Here is an 18,607-nt window from a genome sequence, read left to right as displayed (position 1 = left end):
AGGCTTCATCGACACAGACGACTACGACGACAACAATATGGGAGAACTTCGTGGACAGGCGCTGGTTTTGACCGTGAGCGTGTTGACCTCGTTGGGGTTTATGCTCATTGGGTACGACAATGGACTCATGGGAGGACTGGGTGAGAATTGCTGCCCTCTGTCTTGTTGAAAGATGTCTTGGCTGACTTGTGTTGTGTCTAGTAACGGCTCCGGCCTTCAACAAAACGTTTGACTCTCCTGACCCGACGATGACTGGCCTCATCGTCGCCATCTACGAAAGTATGACGCTCTCTGTGGCTCTTCCAGATCATCGCACTAACTGCTGCAATAGTTGGTTGCTTCCTCGGTTGTGTCGCCACCGCTTTTTTCGGCGAGAAATTCGGTCGTCGCAGGACGATTGGAGCAGGTGCCGCAGTTATGGTCGTCGGTGCTATCGTCCAAGCCGCATCTTTCGGCCGCACTCAGATGATTGTCGGAAGAATCATCTCTGGCATCGGCATGGGTATCGTCAACTCGACCGTCCCAGTTTTGCAAGCCGAGTTCAGTCCCAAGTCCAGTCGTGGAATTTGTAAGTTTTCAAACCCTCATCGCCGTCGAACAATCTAACGGAAATTTTCGCAGACGTCTGCGCTCAGCTTTCAACACTCAACTTCGGCATCTTCCTCATCTACTGGATCGACTACGCCTTCTCCTCCCATGTTGAGAGCTACGCCTGGAGAGTCCCTGTTGCCCTGCAGTGCGTCTGCATTCTTCCCATGTTCGCGATCCTCAAGATCATCCCCGAAACACCCCGCTGGCTGGCCTCCCACGATCGCCCGGATGAGTGTCTCGCTGTTTTGAGACGGCTTAAGTGGGACGAAGACGAAGAGTCAATCAGGGTGCTTCACAACTCGATCATGCAGACAGTGGCGTACGAGCAGTCGGTGAGCGCTGGGTCTTGGAGGGACCTGTTTGTGAATGACCGCATCAAGAGTCAGAGGAGGTTCTTGATTGCTTGTGCCATCCAAGGGTTCCAGCAGCTTGGTGGAATCAACGCAATTATCTGTAAGTGTCATGGGTTTGGGGAGTGATCATTGCTAACATTCGGTGGTTAGACTACAGTAGCACTCTCTTCGAGAAGAGCATTGGATTTGATAACCACATGTCGAGTCTCATGTCTGGATTCCTGCAGACTTGGTTCTTTGTGGCCTCGTTCATTCCCTGGCTGCTGATTGACAGAATTGGCAGAAGGCCACTGGTATGTGATCACTAAAGACTCTGATTTCGCCCATGAACTAACAAAGTCTACAGTTGTTGTCCATGATCAGCGTGATGGCTGCGGTGATGGCAGTACAAGCTGGGCTCATCTACCAGGTTCAGAACGCCACAGCCATTGCGAAGTCGGCAGGCATTGGTGCAGCCGCAATGCTTTTTGTGTTCCAGGGAGCCTTCACCATTGGATTCCAGGCAACCGTCTGGGTTTACCCGTAAGTGATGTGATGGTCTAAAAAGAACATTTAGCTGACATCTCTCAGATCCGAGATTCTGCCTCTTCGGATTCGCCAGCTGGGTTCTTCAGTTTCCAGTGGTGTCAATTGGATCTTCAATTACGTGAGTTGAAGAAAAGTCTCAGACTAAGCGTAAACCACTAACAAGCACTAGATGGTTGTCCAAATCACCCCAATTGCCATCTCCAACATTGGCTGGAGAACCTACATCATTTTTGCTGTTCTTAACGCTACCTGGGTACCAATCATCTATCTATTCTTCCCAGAAACCAAGGGTTTGGAGCTGGAAGATGTGGACCGTCTCTTCTCAGGAGACAGCTTCGTCGACTTGAACCGTCACGACACTAGCGAGAAGCACGAGGTGTGGGATGTTGAGGAGGTTAGGGCTTGAGTAGCCAGCGAGACAGATTGAAGACGCACGAGTCATGTATCTAAAGCCAGATTGCTGTACGAAAGAAAGAGATAGCGTCCGTAGAGTTTAGCTGCCACTCAAAAAATATCTATCCCTTCGTTTCACCTTGGTAGATGCACATCGCACAGATGACTGCGTGATCGATCAGCTTAGACTTTGCATACGTTTCGGCGCCCACCAGCAACAAAAGCCCGAGTCATCCCACACTAACAAAACCCCTGCTTCTGAGCTATTTGTTTGCTGGCCCGGACCCATAAAGTGTAAACCTGTGACATCGACAGCTGAGGAGGTGCATGCCCCGCATTAGCTCCAACCCGGGGCAACGTGCCTTGATATCCGAGCTCCCCTCATTCCTCTTGTCAGGCAGGTCTAGTTTCCCTTGGTTCGTCCATTCGTTGCGTCCTCAATCCTTGGCATACTTTTCCATAGTCTCTTCAGGCTTACTATTCGATTGGACAATTAAGCTAACTTGAACCATGACGAACGCATCCGCTTTTGCCGTCTACGACGACTCCGTGAAGAAGCTGTTCGGCGCGGACCCGACGCTGGAGCTCCTGCACGAGAACCAGGACTACCCCTTCGCGCACGAGGCGGGCGTCTTCATCGAGCGCGACAACACGCTCTTCATCACGAGCAACCAGTTCCCCGACGACAAGGGCGGCAAGAAGATCCAGGTATGTCGCGTCACGCTGCCCGCGGACTTCGCGGCCGCCAAGGTCAAGTGCGAGGAGATCGCGCCTGAGGGCGTGTACATGGCCAACGGCGGCGTCAACTACCTCGACGGCGTCATCTTCTGCTCGCAGGGGTCGCTGGACTCGCCGGGCGGTATCGTCTTCATGGAGGCGCAGCCGCCGTATCAGACGCGGTTGCTGGTGAGCTCGTTCCACGGCCGGGAGTTCAATTCTGTCAACGATGTGGTGGTGCACAGTGACGGGTCCATCTGGTTCACCGACCCGATTTATGGATATGAGCAGGGCATCAGGCCGCGGCCGAAGTTGCCGAACCAGGTGTACAGGTTTGACCCGATCAGGGGGTCAATCAGGGCCATGGCAGATGGGTTCGGGAGACCGAATGGAATTTGCTTCAGTCCTGATGAGAAGACTGTGTATGTGACGGATACGGATTGGATTCATGGAGATGGAACGACGGATCTCACGAGACCTTCGACGATGTGAGTTGATTTGAATGATTGTGAAAGGACGTTGCTGATTTTTGAAATAGCTACGCTTTTGATCTCGTGTCATACTCTGGGCAGCCGTTCCTGACCAACAGACGGTTATTCGCCATGGCTGACACCGGAATCCCGGATGGCATCAAGTGCGATATTCACGGAAATGTGTACAGTGGCTGCGGTGATGGTATCAACATCTGGTCGGCAGGTGGTGTTCTGCTGGGCAAGATTCTCATTCAGGGGGGTGCTGCTAACTTCTGCTTCGGTCGCAACGGGGAGCTTTTCATTCTTAATGAGAACAGGTTGTGGAGGGCCAAGCTGGCTGATGAAACGAAGGGAGCTCTTCTGTGTATTTAGGACAACCACTACCAGAATCACAAATTCAAGCCGGAAAATACAAATTCGGGGAGCAATGAGTCTCAGCCTGATTCATAACTGAGTTTAATCAGCACGAAGATTGCCAAGGGCTTGGCCCTCTGGGATTCAGTGTAGGATCAGCAGCCTGAGGGAAGCTTGTGTCCCTAACATCAACAGCAACGCCAATCATGCCAAGTTAGAAGGGAAGAAAGATGTCACTTGAACACCGAAATAGAAATCTAGTGGTGCATGCCTCCGTCGTAAAATTGAGAAGGGAACTATGCAAGTTATTGGGGTAATCACACCAGGCAACAAATGATGATTCAATTCGTTGCTGCTGACTGCAGGTGGCGCTCTCAGCGCAGCCGATGTGTAACCATACATCATGTGTCAACTTCTCAGCCTGATATCTGCTAGGTATTAGAAATTTCGTTACCCCAATAATCTGGCTGTTTGTTCTTCGTTCACATACACCCAGTATTTACACAGAAAAGATCGGCAAAAAAGTCAAAGTGCACTGGGACATGATGGAGATGTCCAACATTTCTCATCGTCCGTCTGATAGAAGTGAGCCTTACCACACACGACCTTCATCGCCAAACACGACGAATGGCGTCGATATTACCGAAGTCAGGGACAACTTCGGGTCTCAGGAGCGTTTAGTCCGTCCACAGCAAGGTTCAAGCCCATTTCCCAGCCAAGACGTCTTGGACACCACAGAAATCCCGAAAGCCAGCTGGTGGGAGAGACTTATCTTAACCCGCGATATCTGGAGCCCAACTTACAACATTTATCTCTTTTGCATCATTGGAATCGGCTTTGCTATCGGTCATCATGCCTTCTACGCATCGCTCGAAGGCAAGATTGTATATGGCGATGACCAGCTACTCATGCTCCGCTACGGCACGGCTCTTGCTTTCGCAGCGAAAGCTAGCTTCGTTGCCTCAGTATTAACAGCTTACCGAGAGCAGCTCTGGGCAACTGCTAGGTCCAAGATGCTGGCTATCAACACCTTGGATGATATGTTTGCCGCAGCTGAAACCCCTTTCTCTCTGTTGAACCTGGAATTCCTCTCTAATAGCAAGGTAGTAGCACTCTTGGCCCTCTATTGCTGGTAAGAGAAGTTCTCAAAGAGTCCTTAACAATAATTTCATAGGGTATCGCCGCTCATTGTCATTCTGTCTACAAACACGTTGCTCGTGGAGTCAGCGCTCGAAGTCCAGCAAGCGAATTGCCGTGGAGTCCGCAGCTTGAACTTTTCCCACGAAGAAACAGTAGAGTTCAGGGAAGAAAGGAAGATCAATGACTTTTTTGTGCTCTCGGTAAATCTCTGGAATACCACAAGCACAAACCAGTCCGATCCGAGCTTTTTTGACTATTGGGCAGGACCAAGCGACCAGAGCCAGAATGTCTTCCAAGCAGGCACCATTTTCAAGCGACCATTCACAAATCTGGACGACACTTTTACGGTTTGTGAAAAGGGGTGGAACTGCACCATAGAGATCCAGTTTATTGGCCCTGGCTATCAATGCCAAGAGCTCGCTAGAGGAGTAGGTTCGAAGGTCCGCGGTCTTCAGCAACAATCAGGAGAGGCAAAAGCACCGTGGCCTTACGATCCATTCGATAGGTTGGTGCCAGCTGGTAACTACACTTGGATTACTCACGCCAGTATAGGCGAATACGTCAACCCACAATTGAATGATACCGATGTTGGAGGAATACCTAAGGGAAAACCACCATTTCCAAAAACCCTTGGAGCTTTTCGAACGGAACCGGTTATATGGCTTGCCTACTCTGAGATTGTTGACTCGTCTATACCACCTTTCCTAGAACCGGGAAACTTTGCTTCGTTCAATCCAAAAGCGTGGGATCCCGTGCTGATCACATGTGAGCACTACGAGGCTGAATATACTGCCGAGCTCAGATACATAGACGGAGTTCAACTTCATCGCATCAAAGACCGCAAGTTCTTAAGTCCTATTATCAACACGACAGTCAATGGACATGATGCGAACGATGGAACCATGGATAACACCACCGCCATTCCGGAAGGTAACTACATATTGCCAACGGACATTCAAAGATATCGAAAGACTGCTGCATACCATACTATCGGTGCCTTCCTTCGCTCCAGGATCAACGGTACAATTTCACAACCATACTTCCAAGTGTACAGTCACGTATTGCAAACGGATCTGATCGACCAGAGAACCTATAGCCCCTTCTCAAATATTTCAACGAGAGTGGAAAGATACTATGACACGCTGATATTGTCCTCGCTTGGAGACCCGAGGTTTGTGGTCAACGTATGGGCTGCAGATCCAAGCGTCCAAACGGGTACAAACAACGGAAGCGAGTATGAATATAAATGTACACGGACACGACCTGCCACAGCGTACTATTATCGGGCTCGGAACCTCGTGCTTGTCTACAGCGTAGCTGCACTTTTTGCGATTATAGCAGTGGCAGCTGGCACGAAAGCATTGCAAAAGAATGGCGGTATTCCTAGGAACAATCGGTTTTCTAGTCTTTTGGCAGCGACCAGAACCGAGTCTTTGAACGGGGCGAAATGGGGTGGCCCGCAAAGCGATCGGGGATACATATCAAAAGACCTGATGAGGCAGAAGCTAGGTTATGGGCTTTTGAAAAGCGGCGAAGGAAACAGCTGTGGCTCCCGCGCGGAAGTGGCGGATACACGATTTGGGTATGGGTTCCAGGGAGAAGTGGATCAGACACCGACAGTGAGATCACGACGGGCGTTTTTCACAAATGCGGCAGCAGATGGTTAGGCAATTTGTGGAATGATGCGATAGTTCTCATTGAATCGTCTCGCCATAAACCTTCATACTCGATCTCCATCGTCCGTCTCCGTCCTTCGCCGCCCTTCGTCTCCCTCTATCTCCCTTCGTCATCCTTCGTCCCTATCATCTGTCTCCTCGGCCAACTCTCAGAGAATCCTGGTCTGCTGACGCCAGGGGTACTGCTCTGCAATGGAAACCGGCAGTCTGACGCGACCACGAGGGTGTATCTTCATTCCATGCTCATCTCTCATCTGGGGCCACGTGATACCCTGGCCGCCTGATGTGTTGATCTGGTAGACGGAGTTGATGCGGTAGGCAAAGTCGTAGCCGTTCCAGTCCGGGTGCCTGTCATTGAATTCTTTGTTGCCCAGGCCGTTCTCAGGGATGTGCTGGTCGCCGGGGTTGCGGGTTGCGGCGGGAGATACCTCGCAGACGTGAGTAATGGCGGAGTGAGGGGCGGTTCTGTAGAACCAAATTCTCTTAATGCCATGCATGTTGTACTTGCGGAACTCGTAGGTCTTGATGCCGTCGATGATTTGCTGCATGTAGGGGTCTTGCATGGCAAGTATCATGTCGGTGTTTGGCGTCGCCATCTTTCGTCGTCGTCGGGGTTGGTCTCTGGGTCTGGTTTAGGTTGGATTGTAGTCTGCAAGAGATAGAAGGAGCTTCAGAGAGAAAACATTGTGGTACATACTCCTTCCTCGCTTGAAAGGTGATTCAGCGATCCCTTGAATGCTGGAGAGATCGGATCAAAACAGCATCTAGGGCCGTCCACTAACTGGAGTGATTCATCCTCATCAGCAACCTACGCAAAAATCATTTTCATGGTGTGCCACCTTTTTCGAATGATTTAGCTACACCTTGAACAGTTACGGTCATTAAGTGGCAGCCTCCTCCAGATGCCTCCAGGTTGAAGCTATCTCCGAACACTCTGCCCAAGCTTTCTGCAACCTACTAAATTGAGATGAACTTGCATATTCGCCACAAACCAAGTCTCCACAGAACCGGCAACTCAAGCCTCCTTTTCAATTTAATCGTCTAATATCTACATTTAACTGTCTCACGTCAGCTGGCCTTGACGTTTGATTTAATGAAGCGCATGTGTGATTAGATAATCGCCACCGAGCAACTAACGTCATCAGTCGGGAGGTACAAAGGCGCCGCTTTCTCCGATCACAACCCCGCACACCCACCTGCCCTTGGTGTTCATACTTCTATGGACAACCTCAATCATATTGCCGGACCAATCAATTCTATTGAATCACAATATGGCGCCCCGAACCCGTGAAGAGTTACTTGCATACGGCGTCCCTGATCCGGACTTTGAGGCTGTAAGCTGCTGCCTTGCATGACCTGTACGGTGCTAACCATACATGATCAGGAGCTTGCGGCACGTCCGGTACGCGGACCACAGCCAAGTGATCCGTACTATGGTCGAGCCGATTTCTTCGCATTGCGAGAACACAGAGCTACGCATCTGCGCGAGAAGCACCATTTGCGTTACCTTCCTGGCCCCGTCCCGGAACAGGTGCGTGAGGAGGATCGCAAGATCAAGGTCAGGGATGGCCACGAGATTACGATTCGCATCTACACGCCGGTGAAGGCTCCCGCGGAAGGAAGCCCTCTCATTGTCATGTACCATGAGGGAGGCTGGTCTCAGGGTGACTTGACGGATGAGGAGGTTAACTGTCGGCTGTTCAGTCGTGACCTTGGGGCCGTCTGTGTCAACGTTGAATACCGGTAAGATCTATGGTAAGGTTGGAACGACCGAAGACTTAACAGACTTAGACTTGCACCCGAATTTATGTTTCCAACGGGCATCAACGATTCCTGGGATGCGCTCCAGTGGGTTAGTCAGACGACATCCCTCTCCTTTTACTCAATGTACTGACATGTTGGGAATCTAGTGCGCGAAGTATGCATCAGAACTCGGCGCAGACCCTTCTCGTGGGTTCATCATCGGCGGTGGCTCCGCTGGCGGCAACATCGCAGCTGTTCTCGCCCATCTGGCTCGCGACAACAAGCTTTCGCCACCCGTAACTGGCCAATACCTTTGCGTCCCAGCAATTATGTGCTTCTTACCCCCCGAGGACGTTCCGGAGAAGTATCGCGCCGAGTATCTCAGCCACCCTGCCGTGACACCGAGCAAAGACCCAATCATTGGCGATGCTAAAGACGCGGCTGCCGGCCTCCAACTTGTTCTCAAGCCAGACATGGAGAGTCCCCTCTTCGTGCCTTTTCACAATGGAAAGATTGGTGAAGGCCACAAGGGCTTGCCGCCTGCGTATTTCCAGGTTGCCGGCCTGGACCCCTTGAGAGACGAAGGCCTCATTTATGAGCGGGTACTGAGGGAAGAGGCTGGTGTGAAGACCAAGCTAGACATCTACACTGGTGTGCCGCACTATTTCTGGACGAATTTTCCATACCTTGAGAAGAGTAAGCAGTTTGTCGAGGATACGGTCAAGGGCGTGAAGTGGCTGTTGGAACAGAAATAGGTTTGAAGAATCATTGCCTTAGCTTGTATTTTATCATCTTGCTATGGTCGTATGCGCCGGCTGTGGTCTACACGGATATGGTGATAAAGCCCAGTCAAAATACATGGTTTGTCAGCAATTGTCGTGAGCTTTCTCATGTATCGCAACATCCGGACTCGTTCTCGGTTCCGACCCAGAGTGGCGCGTCAAAAGCATCGGCAGGGGTTCAACCGTGGTTCTGTTGCCTCGTATCTTGAATGGAATACGGATGAGAGTCGCCTGATTAAGCTTGATGTCAAGCTATGCATAATGGCAGTCTCGGCAGTGGCCGATTACGCAGGAACCATGAAGCTTGGCGGGGGAGCGCTTTGGAAGAATGGGGAAGGTGGTTCAATGCCAGGGTTCCATCGCGACCCATGCCTCATTTCGGGGCGAGGTCTTGGCTGCCGGGAAGGCGCTCATCTTGGTCGCGATACGAGGTCTTTTAACGCGTTGCTTGAAATGCTTATCAAAGTTCTAAGTGACAGGTTCGAGTATCAAGCGGCGGAGTTGATCGGCGACCGGTCTTTGCAGTCAATTAACGAAGAACAAGCCTGACGAGGCCGTTCCCGCCGGTGAGAGGAGCCGGCCGGGGGTCGGATCTACCCGCCACAGGCGGCATCGCGAGCTTCCTGAATAGGATATCGTCCCCGTGTCACGCCATGCAGGCATTCTCTCCTGTCCGATTCAAGAACAGGAGTCTCCGCGACGATGCATGGGTTGACAGCGACAGTTAAAACCCCGCCGGAGGACCGTCCCATAAGGATGAATGTCATCGTCATCGACGCAGTGCCACCGCCCGACCGATCACTATGAAGGCAACCCTGGTCTCTCTCCTCAGCGCCATCGTGCCCGCTTTGGCGGCGCCGAGCGGCATCAACCGCCGCGCCGACCCGGGCCTCATGGCCGGCAAGTACATCATCCAGCTCAAGCCCGGCACCAGCCCCGAGGCCGTCACGGCGCATCACAACGCCGTGCGAAGCTTGCTCCGCCGCCGCGACGGTGCCGCCGGCGAGGTCGAGAAGACGTTCCAGATTGGCGACTTCAACGCGTACAGCGGCTCCTTTGACGGCGCGACTCTGGCTACGATCTCGGAGCTCGACGAGGTTCTGGTCGTCGAGCCTGACACGCTCATCTACCTTGAGCCGACCGAGACCCCCGCGACCTCGAAGCGCGACCTGACCACGCAGACGAGCAGCATCTGGAGTCTGGGTGACCTGTCCCACCTGGAGGCTGGTGCGACGGAGTACGTCTACGACGAGAGTGCTGGCGAGGGCACGACGGCCTACGTCTTCGACACCGGCATCCGCTTGTCGCACGAGGAGTTTGAGGGACGCGCCCGCTTCGGCATCAACGGCGTGACTGGCTCCACGGAGCAGACCGGCACGAACTCGGACACGAGTGGCCACGGCACCCACGTGGCTGCTACCATTGTCGGAAAGACATATGGTGTTGCCAAGAAGGCCACCGTTGTCGACGTCAAGGTCTTCGACGGCGATACGGTATGTCAAAACGATTCAAATAACCCGCGACTGTTCACTAACATTCTTCAGGGTTCCACATCCTGGATACTTACCGGCATGACCTGGGCCATCGACGAGATTGTCAGCAAGGGTGCCCAAAACTCCTCCGTCCTCAACCTCTCACTCAGCAGCGTCGGCGGCACCACCGCTCTCGACAACGCCGTCCTCGCGGCCTACCAGCAGGGTGTCCTCGCCGTCGTCGCAGCCGGCAACAGCAACCAGCCGACGACCGACGTCTCCCCGGCGAGGCTCCCCCAGTCCTTCACCGTCGGCATGACCCAGCCCGACCGCGGCCGCGTCAACATCATCGAGGACATCTACGGCAGCAACTACGGCCCGGAGCTGGACGTCTTCGCGCCCGGTCGGGACATCATCAGCGCCGCCCACACCTCCGACACCGGCACGGCCACGAAGACGGGCACCAGCATGGCGGCGCCGCTCGTTGCGGGGTTGGTGTGCTACCTCAGGGGCCTGGAGTCGGGCCTGGGAACCCCGGACGCAGCCACGAATCGGATCCTGGAGCTGGCGATCCCCGATGTCGTTGGAGACCCCAAGGGATCTCCTAATCTGTTGGTGAACAACGGCAGCGGCCGCTAAGATGGGACGATCAGCTTTGCGAAGGGAGGAGAAAACCTGGATTGTGTAAGACTTTGTACTGACCGCCGGATCTTGTTGTACTATGTAGACAAATAAGAATGATTATGGCATCGCCCAGACGCAGTGACATGTATTTTAAGGTTTGTTGACGTCACTCTGCTCTATTGCATAGAGACGATCGACATATGAGGTGTCGGCCGTACTCCGTGAGCTGTTCGCACAAATCTAAATGCTGTTGAGATCTGTTGAACAGGAAAACAATGGCACCATGGATGGATTAGATGAAGGGACTATTCCTGTGCAAAAAGCTGCTAATCGAATGGCTTACTTAGACCCCAGATCTTGCCGGGAAGCGAGCGAAACTAGAATCGACGGGAGTGTCAAATTTGTCATTCAAGGGCGATACCTTTTCCCGATTCTTGAGACCATGTTCTAAAAAAGAAACCATGCTTATGGTGGGCATGCACGCGAGAATTAGTGCGAGCTCCCAAAGGTTTCCCCCCTCACCAACACATATCCAGCCTAGTACATGTGAACCGTGGCTCCATGTTTCTTCCCTTCCCCCTCACAAGCCATTTTTGTGAAATAAAGGACCAAAGGCTCGCTGCCCGCGAATGACGGCGGCACCATCGCTCCGCCAAAGTTCTACCAAGTGAGATACTGACACCTTCCCATTGGATCGCGAGCGCCAGACCCTGCAGCGCTAGTCCAAGGGGTTTCGGTAGTGCTACTACTTAGGGTCTTTTGACCCACAACATGCGTCGTTGAAGTTCTTTGCCTTGGATGACTGTCTCGATCAACGACCTCAGCTGAGCCGCAAACATAGACACGTCTAAGAAAACGACGGGCAACGATGCTTCTGTGCACACCGGCCATCGGAAGGGCAATCACCGTATCATAACAGCTCATGTCGACCAATTTGCGTGCGATCCGCCCTCGTGGGCATTCCGATGATAAGCCCCTCCCCGCATCGCCCCCAAGTCCAGCTTCCAAGGGACCCAAGGGGCGCATCGCGTGCGGGTCATGCCGAAAGTTACGGCAAAAGGTACGTCTCGTACGGACCGTCTTGTTTTCCGTTACTTATGAATCAACCTCAGTGCGATGGCCAACGACCGTCGTGTAGCCGGTGTGCGGCGACTAATCATGATTGCGTTTACGAGGTCGATCATGGCGAGACGAGGATGCAGGGTATCCGCAGGGCGAACCGCCAATTGGTTGGACAGGTCGACACGTTGAAGTCTCTCTTTGAGCTGTTGAAGTCGGCGGACAATGCCATGAAGGCCGAGATCATGGCTAGGCTGGCTGCGGACGAATCACCGGAAGTGATTCTGCGACGACTCAAACAGGGCAAACAAAAACCACGAAAACCAAGCAACGAGAGTTCCAGCGATGGGTCGAGCACTTGGTTCGACCGGAAGTCTTCACAAAGTTCCTTGCCTAGTGTCAAAGTCGAGCAGGATGACAGCGTCATGCTTCCGACAGGCGCAGTACCGTGGCACATTGACAAGATGCACTACCTCCTTGACCAGGTCGATTCGATAGACCTCAGCAAAGACTCGCCATCAGCAGGAACAGAGACAGCCTTGTTACCTGAGCAAGAGGACCAGAAATGTTCCGAGTTTCTCAAAGCCATAGTCAAGGCGGACCAAGCAAATCATTCGGGTCATATTCTCCCACCGGGCGCTGTCGAAGGCTTCGGAAACTTGCCCCTTTCGAGCGCCATAAAAGCAAACCATTATCCTCCAGCAGTGCAAGCACGGCAATTGATGAACATGCGAACTGAGGAGTACCGCCTACCCTCATTCATGACCTCCGATGGCAGCCCACTATCGAACATATTCTACACTTATAGGGATGCTGCGATGGAAATGCTCTCGAACGGTGTGCCGTCGTATCAGGTCCTGGGGCCTCAAGATCAGATTGACCTTGAGCTCTTCTTCCGAGACCGACAGCCTGGGGATGCATACGACGTTCACTCCTGGGCCTGTGAGTTGGTGAAGAATATTGAAGGGTACGATGTTTTCGTTCAGCTGGCGAGCTGCGCCCTTTACGCTACGTACATGAGGGTATGTAAACTGGCGCAGAGAGCTCTGTGCATGCAGTTCTAACCGATCGAAGTGGAATATCCTCCCCACGGCAACTAATTACGCACTAATGCCTGAGATGATCCGCCCGACGAAGCACCAGCGATTCATGCCACATCGTATGAATATTGACCTCGTACCACAGTAAGCTCCAATTTTACAGGCGACGCTCATCTCTGACCACCTTGACAGTCCTGCTATCCGCGATGCCCTGATCAACAGATTCCGAGACTGGCTTTCTCCAGGTACGACGGACACCGGAGGTACCAGTGTTGGGTGGCCGTACAGCATTGAGGCTGCGGTGGACATTTGTCCTCTGACTGGGCGGAGGATGTTGAGTAGGGCATTCTTCGAACGCGCTACCAATGGGGCAAACTGGAGCTTGGACAAGTCGATACGAGCCTTGTTTCCGGAGATTGAGAGTATGGGCTTCCACATCAGAGACTAAGAGGTTGTTCGGTGAGGGAAGAGGTTTGGAAAGGATAATTAATACGAAGTCACCAAGGTTGTGCTCGTAATGGGTGAGAGATGACAAATCTGTGTAATGAGGCAAGATGAATTGACGAAAAAGAATTCTATTTTCGGGGCCCTCAGGGTCATTCTCAAGGCGATTTCTTCCTACAGACTTAATTCGCGCTACGCGGTAAATCTCCGACAGCGACCTTTTGTTGAACCGTCTGGCTGTTTGTTGCCTGGCGGTTGATTGTCTGGCGACTTTTTGTTGTCTGGCGGTTTGTTGCGAAGGTCGCAATCCTTTTCGGAGATGATCCTCGGATAGCTAGTTGGCGCCATCTGAGAGAATAAGGTGTGGCTGACAAGGTTGCCCATCGACTCGGAATTTTCAGGTACCGAAGCTTTTGGGCCCTGACTGGCATCGTTGCTTGAACTTCCCTCTGGTGGCTCAAAAGTCCGAGGATCAAAGCTGAGCTGAAAGCTGCCCTCAGCATTGGCATCCTGCCCGTCTTGCACCGACAAGGACGAACATGACCGAGCCTCCCTGAAAGTATATCGTTAGCAATTAGAGACTGGCATGAAATGGCCACAGAGATAACTTACCCCTTTGAGGTCAAGTCGGAGGCGGGCACCTTCTTCTCAGGCTCAGAGGGAGCCGAGTCCCTATTTGGGCCTTGTGGTTGTGGGTTTTGCTCGGTCATGATGACTGATGAATGGGTGGACAACCAAATGTAGACGAGAGAAAGGAAGGAAAGAAGTCGTAACGCGGTGATTGGATGCTCTCGCAGCGCTTGAAGTAGCCTGGCAGCCTTTCCACGGGAATTTAAGCAATGTTGGTGACGGGTCTTCGATGGATGTGGGAGAAGAGGGAAAAAGCAGGAATCTTGCCGACATTGGGAGTCATAACTATATATGAAGATTCTTTTGAGCTTTTAAATAACTATCAAGTAACTTGGGAACGAAAAATTTCGACGGGATGCGTCCTCGTCACCGTAGCTTTTTGAAACTCTCTTCACGACATATACGGATCACCAGCAACATCAAGTCACCGATCGACCTCTGTGGCCTGGTAGTATCGGAGATACACCCAAATCAACCAAAAGGCTCACACACGATGCTTTGAAGTCGACACAAGATAGAACCTGTAGAAGTTGAGTAGCTATCAATGTTCTCATCAAAAGACTATAAAGTACAGCCCTCAGCTTCTCTCATCTGGGCTCAATCTTTCTTCCCATCCATCCTCTTCACACACTTCAATCTACTACTCACTACAATCTCCCACCCACTACAACTACCACACACAACAACTTCCACTCTACAATACTACCACTCTACCATCTACCACACACAAGTAAGTCAAATCCTTGTAATCATATTTACAACCTAAAGACAGATCGAAAGTTCAATTCGGACCATCTATCTTGCCATCTATCTTGCCATCTATCTTGCCATCTATCTTGCCATCTATCTTGACATCTATCATACCATCTGTCTTACTATCAATCTACTATTCATCTTTCATCTACCCTCAGAATCTAACTTCATCAAGACGCCAGATACTAGCCTCTGAGCTTCTACTAATCAATAATCATCCACTAAAATCCCATCTACAAGCCCAGGCTTGCACAAACAAACACCTATCTACAGCCCAAACAAACATCAATCGAAATGGGTAACTCTCAGTCCAGCGGCAGCTCTTGGAACAAGTGGGAATCATCCCAGAAGGATGAGTGGCGAACCCTCGTCGACAGGGAAATCACAGAGACTCAGTGGGTTTCCGGCGACGACTACCTCATCATGATCAAGCGCGAGGAGTTCCTTTGCGAGAAGGAAAAGTTAATGAAGCGGTTCAAGGACGAGTGGATCGGCTGGACTGGTGGTCCTAAGAGTGACTCCTTTTGGGGCGACCAAGTTTTCCAAGGTCGTCGGCGCCATCAGTGGGGCAGCAACTTTTACGCTGATGGCCACGATCAAGGTCGCACCCGTTACCGCTATTGAAGCACAATCGACAATCGATTGACAAGCGTCGATTGAGGTTAACGCAGATGGTGAGGTTGGGGGTCTTGTGCAAGTGGAGTGGAATGCGCAACAGTGGAACGCCCGAGACATCTTTGCAGCGGCCTTCAGAGGTCTGAGGGAAAGAATCTCTGGAGGTCTCGTCGCCTGCCGAGCCTGTGTCTCGTGATGTCTCGGGCCAAGATGTATGGTTATTAGGTAGTTCAGGGAAAAAGAGATTTAGTTTTCTCACATGAATAAGTGCTCCGTGATGTATGATATGCCTTGTCTTCACGACGAACTTTGACATCAACTATCCGGAAACGCTGCCAACATAAACGAGATTCACCAGTTGGATGGTCGAAGACTCCATTGCCGGCCGGAACTATCGCAAGATTTCCATAACTCGCACGGAGTCCCTTTTGCGTCCACTCTTGAGGTTTTTCTAGCAGGGTTGGTCGATCTCCTACCTCAATAAGCTGTCCATAAAGGTGCTCGTCGCCCGCACTTCGTCAAATTCTGTGTCTGTGATGAGATGAACCTGGTTAAACGGCATCCGTGTCCCGATCGTCCGGATCGCCAAGATGTATCGCAACTAGGGATGATCCTTGAGGACTTTGACCGCGAGCCTCCGACACCTGCAAGCATTGATTAATATAGGAGTACTTGGGCTGAGTCAGTCGGGCCAAGAACCCGAAAGGTCCTGGTCGCAGCTGCGCCATTGCACAGCAGACTTGGTAGAGACGCTAAGCTGACGCGAATGGCTGTTGTGAGTTTGTCGCGCCGAGCTGACGAGGCGATCAGTTCCACGTTTATATCCACCCGGCGCTTGGCGTATCGAGATTCATGTGTTTGGTCGTACTGGAGTGAAGTATTTAGAGAAAGCACTTTCTGCTTCGAATTCGCTAATCACTTGCTGTTCACGTTCTTCCTCAGCATTGCCAACTTGATTGTTTTTTCAGAGCCTTCTCATATTTCTTCAACCTTCACCATGGCCTTGAGAACGTTATTCAGATTTTCCATGTACTCCGTGCGGCTATTCCAGATTTGCGCATTGGCTCTCACCATGTTTGGCGTGTACTATTCATCGTGGTTGCGGAAAAGTCACGACCTGGCCACCAGTCTTGAAGGAGATGGACTCGAGTATCCTACCCTCAACGAGACTCTTTTCATATTTACAGTAAGTGAGCGGCTGATTCGTCAATACGTAATTCGAGCCAACAACTTCTCAGGCCATATTTCTTTCAGTCGAGATAGGAGTCAACTCAAGTATCCGTCGCGGCTCAGATCCTCGGATATCGGTACTGAGTCTTGCGGTGTTCACCCTCGGCTTTTGTGTCTACGTTGCCGTCCCAGAAACCCAGCGACACATGAGCTTGATAGGGTCAAATCAAGACCGCCTTCTCTGCGAGAGTTCACCGGACCTTCGCATAAGAGGCGCAGTTGGTCGTGCCACGATAGGAGCTGGCATTGTGACCTGGTATGCCGCCTAGAATCTTGAGCATGCCGCTTTTCGACTGACCGTAGCGATACAGGACAACTAGTGTGGTCTACGTTCTGTTTGCTGTGATTGATTACGCAGAAACCGTCAAAGGCATTGAGACAGAACTGAGTCGTGACGAAAAGAGGCCGTTCTGGCATTCCGGGAAGCCGAAAGTAGATCTCATTTCAGTGTAGAGGTTTTCTTTGCAAGGAATCAAGTGGGTAGTGATGATGTTTGAAAAATGCCCATCACAAAGATAGAAACCAAGAAATAATGATCCACGTGTATGAAGTCTGGAGAAATTGCGGGCGCGTCCGATGCGTCGTCATTGAATTTATCTTCATTTGATGGTCGGCATGAACAAAGTCAAAGGCTAGCCCAGCCATCCTTGCGTAGTTACTAGTTGCTCCCAAACTCTCCTCAATGGAGCCCATGCTCCGTGTCAGTCAAACCCTCTCAACTTCATCTACCCAAGAACTGCCAGGATTCCCTGAGCAACATCCTAGCCATTGCAGGCATTTACGGCCCCTTCTGACTTGTTGTATCTGCCCAGGCAGATAATCGTTAATTAGACCTGGGTTGTATGCTCCAAGTCGCTCGAATGATGGGGAAATCCTGCCTGTCATCCGCAAGCTTCCGGGCAAGACAAACGACCATCGCAGTTGTAAGGTTTCTAGTGAGGGACAGCAATGCGAACTCATTCATTTTCATTTTCTTGGGTCTATTCCAGGTCTGCTCTGGTTAAGGTACTGTATCCAAATAAATTTGCGGCTTCGAAAGCGAACTCCCATTAACCTAGCGTCGTATGTATCAACAACTACTACAATCGTTTGTGAGGCTCGAAATAGTAGGCAAAAGTGTTGTGACCCCAACCACCCACGATTTCGTGACGGTGCTGCAGACAGCACCTGCGGGCACATCCCCTGCGTTGGTGTAAACGTTTGGTGGCAAGACAAGCGTCCCACTTTCAGTTATCGGCTCTTGCGTAGTTGTTACCTCGCCCAGTGTTTTCGAAGATATGTCGACATTTGTGACGCTGGAGATCAAGGAATATGTGATAGTGGCCGTCGAGCTTAACCCGGGTGTTGTCATGGGTGAGGTAGTCGTGTTGGCTTCGCCACTGTCGAGTCGAGTGTATACAGTCAGCCGACTGTTTGGATCCTGCCGACGAACCAGGGGAGCACCCCGACCACCACAAGTCTGAGTCAGGTTCCCAGGACAAGGACTATTACACTCATTCTCTGGAAGTAGAATCGACACGGAGCTGTCTAAAAAGTCCCCGCAATAGCACTCGGTCTCGAAAGCGCCGGCGAACCTTGATCCGTTACAGGCAGCAATGCAGACGTCAAAGTCATTATCATCAACCTGTCTCACGAGCGTAAACGAGGGCAGAGGTCCACCACGTCCACCAAAACATCCCAAATACTCAAACGCGTTGACCAAGGGCGGAGGTGAGTGCGTGGGAGTAGGTAAGGTCTGAACAGTAGAAGGCGTACTTTCGGCGGGGCTGGCGGCCGAGGAGCTTGTGACTGTAGCGCGGTCACCTGCAAGTATACTGCTACTGGTTGACGTCGCTCCAGTGTCTGGGTCAGTTTTGGAACTGATCAGACCGGACACTGCTTCCGTATTGATAATGGCGCTAGTCAATGCAACGCTTGTCAATGGCGGACTGCTGACGCTAATCACACCTTGAGTCGTTGACGTCAAATTAAGGAAAGGGGGTCCATTTGT

General features: G+C 51.7%; 8 protein-coding genes across 8 annotated transcripts; 6 read left to right on the top strand and 2 right to left on the bottom strand.

The window, feature by feature from the left end:
• Positions 1-37: 37 nt before the first annotated feature.
• Positions 38-1,878, top strand: CGGC5_v005203 (Sugar transporter STL1; the record flags this gene model as incomplete). The annotated part of the gene is made up of 8 exons (XM_032033252.1): positions 38-140; positions 202-279; positions 332-568; positions 622-1,044; positions 1,095-1,237; positions 1,291-1,466; positions 1,515-1,590; positions 1,642-1,878. The coding sequence occupies 8 exons, from the start codon at positions 38-40 to the stop codon at positions 1,876-1,878; spliced, it is 1,473 nt and encodes a 490-aa protein (XP_031893071.1).
• Positions 1,879-2,375: 497 nt separating this feature from the next.
• gnl-4 (Gluconolactonase) lies at positions 2,376-3,427 on the top strand (the record flags this gene model as incomplete). The annotated part of the gene is made up of 2 exons (XM_032033239.1): positions 2,376-3,070; positions 3,121-3,427. 2 exons carry the CDS (start codon positions 2,376-2,378, stop codon positions 3,425-3,427), a joined length of 1,002 nt encoding a protein of 333 aa, XP_031893072.1.
• Positions 3,428-6,374: 2,947 nt separating this feature from the next.
• On the bottom strand, positions 6,375-6,821 carry CGGC5_v005201 (uncharacterized protein; the record flags this gene model as incomplete). Its single annotated transcript, XM_032033217.1, has 1 exon — positions 6,375-6,821. The coding sequence occupies one exon, from the start codon at positions 6,819-6,821 to the stop codon at positions 6,375-6,377; it is 447 nt and encodes a 148-aa protein (XP_031893074.1).
• Positions 6,822-7,496: 675 nt separating this feature from the next.
• On the top strand, positions 7,497-8,723 carry CGGC5_v005200 (AB hydrolase superfamily protein; the record flags this gene model as incomplete). Its single annotated transcript, XM_032033204.1, has 4 exons — positions 7,497-7,559; positions 7,610-7,968; positions 8,017-8,077; positions 8,136-8,723. The coding sequence occupies 4 exons, from the start codon at positions 7,497-7,499 to the stop codon at positions 8,721-8,723; spliced, it is 1,071 nt and encodes a 356-aa protein (XP_031893050.1).
• Positions 8,724-9,553: 830 nt separating this feature from the next.
• On the top strand, positions 9,554-10,861 carry alp1-4 (Alkaline protease 1; the record flags this gene model as incomplete). Its single annotated transcript, XM_032033193.1, has 2 exons — positions 9,554-10,243; positions 10,295-10,861. 2 exons carry the CDS (start codon positions 9,554-9,556, stop codon positions 10,859-10,861), a joined length of 1,257 nt encoding a protein of 418 aa, XP_031893051.1.
• A 907-nt stretch (positions 10,862-11,768) lies between these two features.
• fl-1 (Conidial development protein fluffy) lies at positions 11,769-13,393 on the top strand (the record flags this gene model as incomplete). Its single annotated transcript, XM_032033182.1, has 4 exons — positions 11,769-11,906; positions 11,959-12,927; positions 12,980-13,089; positions 13,138-13,393. 4 exons carry the CDS (start codon positions 11,769-11,771, stop codon positions 13,391-13,393), a joined length of 1,473 nt encoding a protein of 490 aa, XP_031893052.1.
• A 188-nt stretch (positions 13,394-13,581) lies between these two features.
• CGGC5_v005197 (uncharacterized protein) lies at positions 13,582-14,099 on the bottom strand (the record flags this gene model as incomplete). Its single annotated transcript, XM_032033171.1, has 2 exons — positions 13,582-13,942; positions 14,002-14,099. 2 exons carry the CDS (start codon positions 14,097-14,099, stop codon positions 13,582-13,584), a joined length of 459 nt encoding a protein of 152 aa, XP_031893053.1.
• A 967-nt stretch (positions 14,100-15,066) lies between these two features.
• On the top strand, positions 15,067-15,396 carry CGGC5_v005196 (uncharacterized protein; the record flags this gene model as incomplete). Its single annotated transcript, XM_032033160.1, has 1 exon — positions 15,067-15,396. One exon carries the CDS (start codon positions 15,067-15,069, stop codon positions 15,394-15,396), a length of 330 nt encoding a protein of 109 aa, XP_031893054.1.
• Positions 15,397-18,607: the final 3,211 nt, after the last annotated feature.

The sequence above is a fragment of the Colletotrichum fructicola genome (genome assembly GCF_000319635.2).
Source record: "Colletotrichum fructicola Nara gc5 chromosome Unknown KSG_Nara_v1_contig03, whole genome shotgun sequence".
Taxonomy (NCBI): Eukaryota; Fungi; Ascomycota; class Sordariomycetes; order Glomerellales; family Glomerellaceae; genus Colletotrichum; species Colletotrichum fructicola.
This window is presented reverse-complemented; position numbering and strand designations above follow the sequence as displayed.